The sequence below is a fragment of the Pseudophryne corroboree genome, chromosome 1 (assembly GCF_028390025.1).
Source record: "Pseudophryne corroboree isolate aPseCor3 chromosome 1, aPseCor3.hap2, whole genome shotgun sequence".
In the NCBI taxonomy this organism is placed as follows: domain Eukaryota; kingdom Metazoa; phylum Chordata; class Amphibia; order Anura; family Myobatrachidae; genus Pseudophryne; species Pseudophryne corroboree.
Genome location: NC_086444.1, coordinates 481,689,265 through 481,702,943, shown reverse-complemented (window position 1 = coordinate 481,702,943; position 13,679 = coordinate 481,689,265). Strand labels below are relative to the sequence as shown.

The 13,679-nt window shown below is 43.4% G+C and overlaps 1 protein-coding gene across 5 annotated transcripts in view; it reads right to left on the bottom strand.

The window, feature by feature from the left end:
- Positions 1-2,875: 2,875 nt before the first annotated feature.
- GOLM1 (golgi membrane protein 1) overlaps positions 2,876-13,679 on the bottom strand; it is a 182,865-nt gene continuing 172,061 nt past the window's right edge. For all 5 annotated transcript variants that reach the window (XM_063913771.1, XM_063913773.1, XM_063913772.1 and 2 more), the window contains exon 10: positions 2,876-4,731. In XM_063913771.1, the coding sequence (XP_063769841.1) occupies positions 4,652-4,731 (80 nt within the window). In that variant the 3' untranslated portion in view covers positions 2,876-4,651. The remainder of the gene's footprint in view (positions 4,732-13,679) is intronic.

Sequence of the window (13,679 nt, the reverse complement as noted above, 5' to 3'; positions counted from 1 at the left end):
ATTCCTACCTCTCTTATAACAGGGCATCAGATGTGTGTTACTCAACCCTAACTCAGGGTCTGACCTAATCGATGACCATTGATTTCTAGAATGTTTCTTGATACTTTTACTACCAACTGAATAATTAGTAACCCAAGGTAGGATTTCCCTCTTATTACCTTTATTTTTACCACATATCGAAAGACGATCATTGTGGTTGGTAGCAAGGATTTTCTGTTTAGCATTCTCCAACACATCTGAAGGATAACCCCGCGCTCTAAATCTAATGATCATCTCTTCCATTTGTTTTATAGCAACCTCCCGGTCACTATTCACCCTCCATACCCGTAAAAGTTGCGAATAGGGCAAACCAGTTTTTAATGGAGTAGGGTGAAAACTCCCATAATGTAACATATTATTCCGATCAGTGGATTTCCTAAACAATGATGTCACCAATTTCCCTTCTTCTAGTTTGATATTCACATCGAGGAAATTAACCTCCACCTGACTGACCGAGTATGTAAATTTTATGGGACCCTCACATTGATTATATTTATCTATCACATCTATGAAACCTTGCTTCGTTCCTTTCCACAGTATCAACAAATCATCGATAAATCTTGTATAAAAGAAAATATTAGAACTAATTTCAGCATTAGAGAAAAATATATCATGCTCCACCGAGAACATAAACATATTCGCATAGGCGGGTGCGACCGGAGAACCCATCGCACACCCGCCTATTTGCAAGTAAAATTCACCCGCATACATAAAGTAGTTTTTACATAATACCATATGCAATAATTCCATCGTCCAATTCACCTCAGGTCCATTATACAACGGATGGTTCTCAACAAATTTCTTTGCAGCCATTAAACCCTCCATCAACGGTATTGACGTGTATAAACTATATATATTATATTTTTTTTTATTTTTTTTTACAGGGTACCCTATGGATTCTACAGGACAAGTGGACATGAATGGCGGCGTGGGATGTAGGTAAGTATATGTAAGTGTGCAAGTGTGATTTATTAAAGCTATACTATCACAGTGTGTGTGCTGTCTTTATTTGAATAATTATTTTGTTGTGGAACAACAATAAAATAAAGTATTTGTCGTTAATGCCCCGCATGCTGGTACTTGTGGTTCTCCAAGTAGCCGCATACGGGGGAGGCTATCTGTGACTTGTAGTTCCACAGCAAAAGACAATATTTATTTCTATTTCTACACAAAATAATCTATGAAGTTGCCATCCACAAGGGTGGCCGCCATAGCCGCAGGCTTCATCCCTGGCCCTTGGGTGCCTGGAGGGGACCCCTTTATTGGAGGGTGATGCTGTGGCTGCAGGGACCAATATAAAAGTGCCCCCCGTCTGCGGCATTACCTCACTGGCTAGTGGAGCCCGGTGCTGGTTCCAAAAACACGGGGGACCCCTGTGTCTTTTTAGAACCAGGACCGGTCCAAGAGCCGGGTGCTGGTTTTAAAATACGGGGAACCCCTACACATTTTTTTCTGTATTTCAGCAACCAGGACCGGCTTAAAGGGTCCGGGGCTGGTTATGCTTTGGGGGGGACCTGCACGTCTTTCTTTTTTTTTTTTTTAACCATTTAAACACTTTAGAGACAGAAGCATGCATGGATCTCACTGATCTATACATGCTTCTATCAAACTCGCACAATGGAATGAAACATCACATTACATTGGGGGTAATTCAGAGTTGATCGCAGCAGCAAATTTCTTAGCAGTTGGGCAAAACTATGTGCACTGCAGGTGTGGCAGATATTACATGTGCAGAGAGAGTTAGATTCGGGTGGGTTATTTTGTTTCTGTGCAGGGTAAATTCTGGCTGCTTTATTTTTACACTGCAATTTAGATTTCAGTTTGAACACATCCCACCCAAATCTAAAGGGGGGTACGCACGGGAGAGATGTGTCTTAACACAGACCGCTCAGCACACATCTCTCACCCCGCTCAGCACAGCGCGATGTGCTGAGCGAGGGGGAAAGCCGACGGGGGGCCGCTCACTTCACACAACGGTGAAGTGAGCGACTCGCTAGATTGAGCCTGCATGCAGGCTCAATCTAGCACCGCTATCGCTGGCATCGGCTACAGCGGCATCGCTATCGCTGGAGGGCATACACACGGCAGATCCGTGCTTAAAATCTAAGCATGGCGGGAAATTGGAAAATCAGTTACTTTCTCCGCTGAGGTGGGGAACAGCCACAAAGAATTTATTGAGACAGACAGGCCTAATCTCAAGAATCTATCCGGTACTTACATTTTATACACATATCTACCGCTCCCATTTATTTTAAAATACTACACCATATGGCGCTTGTTCTTCTCCCCTGCCTTCACAATCTAGCAAGATTGCTTAGATTTTAAGCACGGATCTCTCCGTGTGTACCCCCCTTTACTCTATCTGCACATGTTATATCTGCCCTCCTGCACTGCACATAGTTTTGCCCAACTGTTAACAAATTTGCTGCGGCGATCAACTCTGAATTACCCCCATTGTGAGAGTTTTGATTCTAGAAAACTTGCACTACATCGCACAATGTAATAGCCTCGAACGTAAAAAAATTGCAGGCTATTACATGGGGCGAGTTTGGGGACAAACTTGCACATTCTAATGTGCGAGAAGGTGCAGGTTTGTCCCGCAAAAAAAAATTTCACCCCATTACATCCCGCCGAATATTTTTTTAGCACTCATCATGCTCCAAAGTTATCAATACAATCTTGAATTTTATACCTGACTTTACTGTATATTTAATACACAATATTTATTTTAATATGTTCACAGATGTTCAACCACACAAATTAAAATAAATAAATTGCACAAATAATCTTTGTTGTTGTGCAACTTAAAAAAAGGAGTAATACAAGACAAAATAAATTAAGAACATTTGCTGTGCTATTTAATCCATGTAGCTAAAAACACAGTATCAACCCAGTTAAAATTACAATTACGCCTGATAAATTTGTAGAATTTACACGACATTTTTAATTTTTAAACATTTCATTAATTTAAAAAAACAAAAACACACAAAACAAACACAATCCACTTACATAACAAGTCCTGCTTCATGAACTTTAGCTACATTCACAGCATATGGAACGCAGTCTTGTATCAGATTTTAAGGCACGACATATTTAGGTATCCTGCACACAGTCTTCATCATGTAATGCAGCAAGAACAAGCACTGTGCCAATGTAAATACACAGGAACACATGAAAACCAACAGTTGAATGTTTTTTTTATATTTTTGATGTTTGTGTTCTACAAATGATTATTTCATAGCAGTCAGTACTTCTAAGTATTGGTTTCTAAGTGTCATTTGTAGATAACAGACATGCGATAAGGAGTGATTGGAGTGCAATTCTTGTGTTATAACACCTATATAATAAATATATCTGCACCCTCCCCTAGTCTCTGCTATGCTGCCAATCACTGCAGATCGATCAATATGATATGTCCCCCCACCCGGCAGCTGCACAGAGGAGCAGCCACCTGGGAAATGTAAGTTAACCTCCCTCAGGACCCCTGTGTCTATCTAATGGCTGCAACTGCAGGGAAATCAAAGTCACGATGGTCCCAATGTTCTGTGCCAATATTTAAAAAAAACATATTTTACAAATCTTTAAAAAGGGATTTATTTATTCTTTAAATAAAATCATTTTGGATAAGCGTTAAATATATGTTCTTGACCTAATTCAATCTAAAAAAACCTGACAATTTGAGGGTTTAAAAAAAAAATAAAAAAAAATCGCCAGTTAAGTGGCTAATAGTAATAGCCAATACTAGACATGTGCAGTGAGAGGCCTTTGTGATGGACAGTATTACTTCACAAGTAGATGTACTGGCTGTTACACATTTGGTTCTAAGAACAATGTGGCAGTGCTTAAGGCACATGTGACCATACATGGAGGTACAAATATTTGGTATCTACTTATTTCTTAATAATACATAAGATGAATCAAGGCAGCAAAATGCCTCCGGAATAGTCGGGTGAAGGCACCTCCCAGCCAGTAACATTGCTCATTTCCCCTTACTCCCCATTGTGGTGCACACGGAGATTAGCAATGTTACTGTGCCATGCATACTACTGTAATGCGCATAGTCAGAGACTGCAACAGCACAGAATTCAATCTCTAACATTTCTAAGAGAACATGGGGGAAATACTAACAACTAATGGGACATTCGCTTTTATTAGCCCAACTTACACTAGACTAATACAGTGTTCCTGGGAGTTGCACCACATTATTAAGTGAAATGAAATAAACATGTAAAATCATAAAAGCATGAAAGAACCGTTACCAAGCATTCCTCAGCATATTATCCATACATCAAGCGGACCAGATACCTGTCAGAACAGTAACCAACCGCCTGTATAAATCTTTTGTGAATGAGAAGATTCCATAAGGCAACAAGAAATATTGATCATCAATATCAGATTGTTCATTTTGTTGTAAGGCAATAAAATTTTCAAGAAATTTTTTTTTATGAAAAGAAATCTGAATAGAAAATTAAAATTTTTCAAGTTTTACATGTTTTTGCTGAATTCATCTTTAGTGTTCTACTTCACTGAACAGTGTCCCTTCTAACCCACCAAGCAGTCACATGACAAAGGGCCAGTCAGAGTTTGCCAAAAGTTTATGGGAAGAGGAGAGTTATTTTAATGTTGGATCATCGATGTCCTCTGGTTCAATCTCCAATGCCTGTGCAAGCGCTTCATTTGGAATTGTATCATCTAGAGCAAAACAAAAACAGTTACTGAACAGAATGTAATCTGACTAGCCTCATTTGTTACATCAAATATGAATTTCACTGCTAAACAATGAGCAAAGAAATATTTATTGTAAAAATTACAATAAAAAAAATCAAAGTCACAGACTGAAACATTGAACTGGACACTTTGTGTGTGATGTGAATTATTTTTCTACTAACAGTGAGTGCGGCATGTTACAATGTATATTTGGGCTTCTATGACCTAGGAAGGCACAGTACTTGCTTATTGTGGAGTGCCGTTAATTCTATGGAAATAGTTACCAGTCTATCAAAATGACGGAACAACATAACAGTAATGTCAGCACCAGGGGCGGATTGGGATGGAAAACCAGCCTGGGAAATTTATGAAGAAGCCCTAATGGGGGTGTGGTCTGATGAGGGGATGGGGTCGGTTGAGGTGGCGGGATCCCTCCTCATAGTGCCTGGTTGTATGCAATTTCGACCTTCCTTGTGTCTTTTGCTTTAGTTGTGTCTGTGACCAGAGTTGCATTGGGAACTGAAAGTGGCCCTGTAAAGTTTTGTTAAAGTGGCCCGACATGAGCAGCACAAGAGGTATAATATACCATGTAGCCATGGCAGTGTCACTGGATGGCAGAGTTGCTGTACTGCAGAGATGGGATAACAGAATGAATGGGGACAATACAGTGTACTGCGTGTGGTGGGCTGCATGTCATGTGGGGGGTGGGGCCACATTACAACACACAAAACAGGCCCCACAGACACGTCTGCCTACCAGGAATCTTCCTGGTGAGCCCTATGGCCAATCAGTCCCTGGTCAGCACTGGCTTGAATTTGGCCGCCGGTGCGCAAAACACTTGAATTCCTCCCAAAGAGGCGAGGAACAGCACTAGCCTGTTATTATAAAGGGTTATATAAACAGAATGAGGATACACAAAACTATATATTTAAGAACAATAGCCCTTAGTAGCATTGAATATGGGTGCACATTTAAAATCCAATGCTACTGAGGGCTACTGATCATTGTACTGATCATTGGGGTCATTCCAAGATGATCGCACGTAGCAACTTTTTGCTGCCTGTGCGATCAACTAGACGCTGCCTATGGGGGAGGGCTTTTTTTTTGCATACCAAGGCTTGCGAACGCTTGTGCAGCCCTACTATGCAAAAAAAGTTTTGTGTAGAAGTAGACTAGGGTAAGACTTACTTACCCTGTGTGATCGATCCAGCGATGCAGGTCCCGGAATTGACGTCAGACATCCGCCCTCCAAACGCCTGCGTTAGTCTCACCACTCCCAGAAAACGGTGCGCTGCCGCCCCGGAACGCCTTCCTCCTGTCAATCTTCTTGCGGCCGCCGCTGCGACCGCTTTCTTTGTTCACGGCGTCGGCTGTCGCCGGGCAACAATGCGACTGCGCAATGCGGCCACCGCGCATGCACATTTCCGACCCGATCGCACAGCTGCAAAGAAGTGCAGCGTGCGATCGGGTCAGAATGACCCCCATTGTTTCAACAACAAAAAAATGCTCAAATGTTTTTTTTTTGTTTTTTTATTTAATAAAGTTGTAAAAGTCTTTTTTTAAACATACCTAGATTGTTTTGTACCACCAAATTGTATATTTACTTCCTACACCCCATCAGAAATAGCCCCTCCCCCCCAGTGTAAAAAGATCCCAAGCATTATCAGACCCCACCCCCTAGTGGTAATAAGATCCCAGTGGCAGAGCCCCCACCTTTACCCCATGTCAATGGCCCTCCATTGTTTAGTGCCGCCCCTCCACGTGTCCCTTTACATGTAATTCATTATTTTAAATATATCAAGCCCCCCCCCCCCCCCCAACTCCAAAAAAAATCTTTTGTGGGTCAGCAATCCCACCTCCAGTGCCAAAAGATCACCCCCCGCACATACACCTTATAGCAGAGCGTGGCTGGGAGCAAGAAAGGGGGGGGGGGGGGCTGATTCCCCTGCTGCAGCTGATCTCTGCACACGCAGAGATCAGTATAGTTGTACCTGGGGGAACGATATTCCCCTACTCTCACTTTTAGTTTAGACACACGTGCCCCAGTGTGTCGCTTGCTTGGGAGTGGTGTCAGCGTTCACAGACCGCATCATCACTCCCAGGGTGCCACAGCAGCAGGAGGAAATCTGTTCTGCAGAACGGATTTCCTCCATAACAGACTGGGGAAGCAGTTGTCATGAGCCCAACAGCGGGATCCCGGCCACGAGTATGCTGGCAGCGGGGCGAACGCTAGAAAGCCCCTTGCGGGCATGGAGGCTCGCTACCCTCGCCACAGGATCTATTCTCCCTCTATGGGTGTCATGGACACCCATAGAGGGAGAAAAGCCTGTGGCGCTGGGATATCGGCGTTGACATAGTGACAACAATAGTATATTGTTATGTGAGCAGTTATGTGTAGGTGTGGCAGCCAAACTGATTAGAGGTGTGCATGGCGCTATCACACCACTCACCACACTTAAAATAAAAAATTAAATAAAAAATACCTCTTCAATAAGCTATAAATTAAATGTACGCATGAATGTTGTACACATTAAATAGATATCACAATATAAAACCCGAGTACAATGGGAATAACTATATCACTGCATGTATTAAAATAATAACATGATAATCTTTAAAAAGTTGATGTTAGACACCGAGTCTAGATTATCCAGATCCAATTATAAGCGTGCAGATGTCTCTTAATGATTCATAATAAAAATACTTTCATCCGTCTAATATCATTTTGCACCCACCGCGCTCGTCAGCGCATTAGATACTGCTGTAATACAGCTCCTTTATTGATACGTTTGGTAACAGTATAGTCCAAAAAGGTGACACAATCAGCGGCAGTAGATGTAAAGCATTTGTATGTCACAGCCGCACCCAGTGTTACCAGTCGCCAATGGTAGCAGCATATGCTGTAAGCCGCGGTGGTCAGCTGTCTCCTGTGTCCACAAACTAGCCCTAGTGTGCGGCGCGAAGTACTGGTGAATGCCGCGGATTGCAGTTTCTTGTTCGACGTCCAGAAGCTGTTCTCTATTTGGAGCACCTGACAGGGTTGTCTTGGTGTTCTGGTCCCACAGAGCCTCACTGCTTAAGGAGGCCGAAGTGGAGCCAGAGCTCTAAAGCTGGTAGTGCCGAAGGACAAAGTATGGTTGTTGCAATGTCCCGGGGTGGTGCAGACGGAAAACTATGTAGTAATAGTACTCAGCAAAGTTTAGAAATAATCCACCAACGCGTTTCTCTGCTCCAGGCAGCTTTGTCAAGGAGTGAATGTCTCCGTTTGGGATAGGCTGGGTCTAAATACCTGTTGCCCATATGATTCTAATCATTCATTCAATTAATTAGCATGTTCACTGGGTTTTCGTTTGTTGGTAACTTTCCTTTATGTTCCGTATAGAGTATGAAGCACATTTGTAACACATTTATAACATATTAGAACTCTTAAGGGCAACATCCCCCAAAATGTAACAAAATTGTAAAATTGTTGTTGAAAACAACCAGATCTCAGTCGAAGTTTCCCTAAGGCTTGCACATATAAGGTTATATTTTACATTTTAAATTATATACCTGCTACACGTCTAAAAGAGATATGCACATGCATACTGTACATACAACCGCATGTGTCTCACATAACTTTTTGTTGTTTTATTTATATTTTTACTCTTTAAATTGTGGGCTGAGGTGGTCTCCACACTCCCATTAGACCACCAGGGTGATTCTTATGGTAATAGGGCACTATACAGTGTTGCGGCCATTAGCCTGGGGTCCACGACAGACAGGGGAGGTAGGCTTTCCCTGTTAGCCCCACCTATTGGCACGTTCCCTCGTGCAGGCATCCCATCACTGGGTAATCTCCTTCACATTCTCCTCCCTTCAAGAGAATCTGGGCAGCCATTTTAGCACACTGCCTGTCTCAGAACTTCAGCAGAGTGAAGAATGGACTCCTGTCTCCCTGTTGGGGTTGGACTGATAAGCACTATTTACCCATTGTCTTTTGCATTGACTGTTTTGTGTGCATGTATAAGTAAGTGTTTCAGTGTACTGTACTTCTGTTCTACGCTGTCTTTGCATTTTAGTGCATACTGTGTTTAGCCTTTATTCTGTCTCTGTTTATTGTTTTCCTCACTCTCTGTCCGCAGGGGAAAACCAGTCTTTTTTCAGAATCCAGGGATTTTCTTCCAAAGGCTCCAATTCCAGGGTTTAACAGACCTGGTTTGGCAGACGCCCTGCCACCAAGCCAGCCGAAAACCCCAGTGTGGGAGGATGGTTTCTGCTTTTCTCAGATGCATGGAAGGCGACCACGACTAATGCTGGAACAGGGATGAAGTTTCCATAACATTTCAGGAGCGTCGTCCTGCTCCAGCCCAATACTTTTCAACAGGCCCTTGAATAGATCCGGAAAAGCAGGAGCACTGCAGGAGTTCAATCACTCCCTTCTGGTCTCAAGGGTCATCATCCCAGTTCCTCTGTCTCAAGAAGGCATGAACTTCTATACTAAACTCTTCCTGGTTCATAAGCTGGGTGGCTTATTCAGGACCATCCCCAACCTAAAGTTGCTGAACATGTACCTTTGTGTTCCGAAGATCCGTATGGAGTCACTTCGCTCCATCATTCTGGCTCTGGAACCGCAGAACTACATGGCATCCTTAGATATCCTTGATGGGTCAATCCATATCAAATGATCCAGAATTAAATTAATTTGTTGCTTGACCATTTTTTATTTTTATTGTGTGATGACCCTGTAAGTTAGTAGTCAGAAACCACTATTACTTTATTTTTATTTACCTTCATATGAAAATGACGCCCATTTTTGTATCATAGCATATTACATTTTTCACTGTTGCAGACGTTTGGGGTAAATGCAATATCTCAACTCAGAAAAGGCCTAGAATGCTGGGATAAAAACCATTATTTTCAGCACATTTCAAGCTACAATTCTGCTCACATAACTATTTCCCCATCTCACTTCCTTATGACTAAAATTTAAGGCCTAATTAATGGTCAGATTTAAAAAAAAAAAAAAAAAAAAGGCTATTTGTATTTAAGTGGGAAAGAATACAATTTTACAGCTGTAATATTGTTTGTGAATAGTTGCCAAACAAATTTTGAGTTATCTATCTTGTCTACTTTTTTAAATTAGAGCACTTGAAATTACTTGTTTTTCCGTTGTTCACCTAATATCCCTTATATCTCTGGGGGGGACATGATAAAAATGTCAAATTCACAGCATACACAGTACTCTATTTGATATTCAAATTTTTTTTATATTCCATTTAAAAAAATGGAATATTAATACACTCTTGCATGCAGATCCTGGCCTCTCTGGTCTCCACCTTCGACATGATGGAGTATGCCCAGATTCACTCCCATCCTCTGCAAGTGGAGATTCTGACCCACTGGAACAAGTTCCATCTGCAGCTCAGTTAACAGGCGATCGTTCTCAGTCACTACCTCTTGTGGTGGCTCCACCAGTCCCACCCGGACAAAGGTCACATCTTCTGGATCCAGGGCTGGGTCCTGCTCACCACCGATGCAAGTCTTCAAGGGTGGGGGGCAGTGACTTCAAGGTCAGAGGACGGCTCAGGGGAGCAGACTACCAATCAATATTCTGGAGCTTCAAGTGGTCTACAGAGCTGTTTGCCTAGCTCTGCCACTCCTTCAGCATCAACTGGTCCAGGTGCAGTGCGACAACATGACATGTGTTGCCTACATAAACCATCAGGGTTGCACACACAGTTGCAGTGTCATGAAGGAGATGAGTCGCATCCTTCAGTGGGCAGGGTGTCATCTTCCAGCGCTGTTGGCAGTGATGGTGTCTCGGCACAACCAAAACCTGACGAGGTACTGCTTGCATACCATGGATCCCAAAGCTCTTCTGGCGGACACCCTAACAGTTTGGTGGGCTTTCTCCCTCTCATGTACAGCTTCCTTCCAATCTCACTGATTCCACTAGGTCTCCGCAAGTTGAAGCTGGTACATGGATCTTCTAGGCCTTTCCATCGACGCTCTGCTACATCTTCCTCTATGGCTGGATCTTCTATCTCAGAGTCCTGTGCTTCTAACCAGATCTGGCCCGTCTCGCTTTGACGCAGTGGCTCACAGTTAGTCATTTGTACCATGCTTAAACGCCTTCTGCCAGGATTTATCACCAGATTTAGAGGACCTACTTTAGCTGATGTTCAGGTCGAGGCTTCAACCCCTGATCGTTCAAGCACTTGTGAGTCCTGCATATCTTGTAGGCGGGTCTTGGTTTGGGCGTCTGCCTTTTCTCATTAAAAGTACAGGTTTCAGCTATTTCTGTTCTCTTGCAGTGGCAGACAGCTCTATTGCATGATGTACAGACTTTTTTGCAGGGTGTCCTCCAAGTGCAACCTCCGTTTGTTTCCTGGTGACTCTGAGGAACTTATCTTTGGTTCTTCTGAATCTCCAGTCATCCCCCTTTGAGCCTTTGGACATAGTAGACATCCGCTGACTTACGTTGAAAACAGTATTCCTCCTTGCCATCTCATCAACACGTATCTGACTTGAGCACCTTTTCTTGTCACTTATATTATTTTAGGTTTCATTCGCACAGGGCTGTTCTTAGGACGTGATTAGGCTACCTACCTAAGGTAGTTTCCGGACTTCACATCACGTCAACCAGATCGTGGTCCCTTCACTCCAAGTACCAGATTCTTCACCGGAGTCCTCTTTGGATATCGTGCGTGCTCTCAAGATTTATGTGGACAGGACAAGTGACCGCCGTGAAGCCTGTCCTTTCAAACTATGTAATTGAGACCCTGAGGCACTACACATTGCTGTTGCGGAATTCTCACACCTAAGGACCAGTGTCTATTTAACAAGACTTGAAGCAGAACCTCTATTTTTGTTCCGTGAACAATTGATGTCATGCTTGTATTTTTCGACCATATTTTCTACTATTGATCCACCGCTGAAGATGTCTTAACAATCAATGCAGTACAGTCACCTTTTAACAAACTTTTTTAAATAAATGTGAAAATCAGTAGGGTCATTCCATGAAATAAAGGACACAATACATAAAAAAATAAGATTTTACTTACCGATAAATCTATTTCTCGTAGTCCGTAGTGATTGCTGGGACTCCGTAAGGACCATGGGGAATAGCGGCTCCGCAGGAGACAGGGCACAAAATAAAAGCTTGAGATATCAGGTGGTGTGCACTGGCTCCTCCCCCTATGACCCTCCTCCAAGCCAGTTAGGATACTGTGCCCGGACGAGCGTACATAATAAGGAAGGATATTGAATCCCGGGTAAGACTCATACCAGCCACACCAATCACACCGTACAACTCGTGATCTGAACCCAGTTAACAGTATGATAAATTTAAAGGAGCCTCTGAAAGGATGGCTCAACAATAATAACCCGAATTTTTTGTAACAATAACTATATACAAGTATTGCAGACAATCCGCACTAGGGATGGGCGCCCAGCATTCACTACGGACTACGAGAAATAGATTTATCGGTAAGTAAAATCTTATTTTCTCTAACGTCCTAAGTGGATGCTGGGACTCCGTAAGGACCATGGGGATTATACCAAAGCTCCCAAACGGGCGGGAGAGTGCGGATGACTCTGCAGCACCGAATGAGAGAACTCCAGGTCCTCCTCAGCCAGGGTATCAAATTTGTAGAATTTAGCAAACGTGTTTGCCCCTGACCAAGTAGCTGCTCGGCAAAGTTGTAAAGCCGAGACCCCTCGGGCAGCCGCCCAAGATGAGCCCACTTTCCTTGTGGAATGGGCTTTTACTGATTTTGGCTGTGGCAATCCTGCCACGGAATGTGCAAGCTGAATTGTACTACAAATCCAACGAGCAATCGTCTGCTTTGAGGCAGGAGCACCCAGCTTGTTGGGTGCATACAGGATAAACAGCGAGTCAGTTTTCCTGACTCCAGCCGTCCTGGAAACATATATTTTCAAGGCCCTGACAATGTCCAGCAACTTAGAGTCCTCTAAGTCCCTAGTAGCCGCAGGTACCACAATAGGTTGGTTCATGTGAAATGCAGAAACCACCTTAGGTAGAAATTGAGGACGAGTCCTCAATTCCGCCCTGTCAGAATGAAAATTTAGGTAAGGGCTTTTACATGATAAAGCCGCCAATTCTGACACACGCCTAGCTGAAGCCAAGGCCAACAGCATCGACACCTTCCACGTGAGATATTTTAAATCTACCGTAGACAATGGTTCAAACCAGTGTGATTTTAGAAATCTCAACACAACATTGAGATCCCAAGGTGCCACTGGAGGCACAAAAGGAGGCTGTATGTGCAGCACCCCTTTCACAAATGTCTGAACTTCAGGTACTGAAGCCAGTTCTTTCTGGAAGAATATCGACAGGGCCGAAATTTGAACCTTAATGGACCCTAATTTTAGGCCCATAGACAGTCCTGTTTGCAGGAAATGCAAGAAAACGACCCAGTTGAAATTCCTGTGTAGGGGCCTTCTTGGCCTCACACCACGCAACATATTTACGCCAAATGCGGTGATAATGTTTTGCGGTTACTTCCTTTCTGGCTTTTACCAGAGTAGGGATGACTTCTTCTGGAATGCCCTTGTCCTTCAGGATCCGGCGTTCAACCGCCATGCCGTCAAACGCAGCCGCGGTAAGTCTTGGAACAGACAAGGCCCCTGCAGTAGCAGGTCCTGTCTTAGAGGTAGAGGCCACGGTTCGTCCGTGAGCATCTCTTGAAGTTCCGGGTACCAAGACCTTCTTGGCCAATCCGGAACCACGAGTATAGTTCTTACTCCTCTCCTTCTTATGATTCTCAATACTTTCGGTATGAGGGGCAGAGGAGGGAATACATACACTGACTGGTACACCCACGGCGTTACCAGAGCGTCCACTGCTATTGCCTGAGGGTCCCTTGACCTGGCGCAATATCTGTCCAGTTTTTTGTTTAGACGTGACGCCATCATGTCCACCTTTGGTC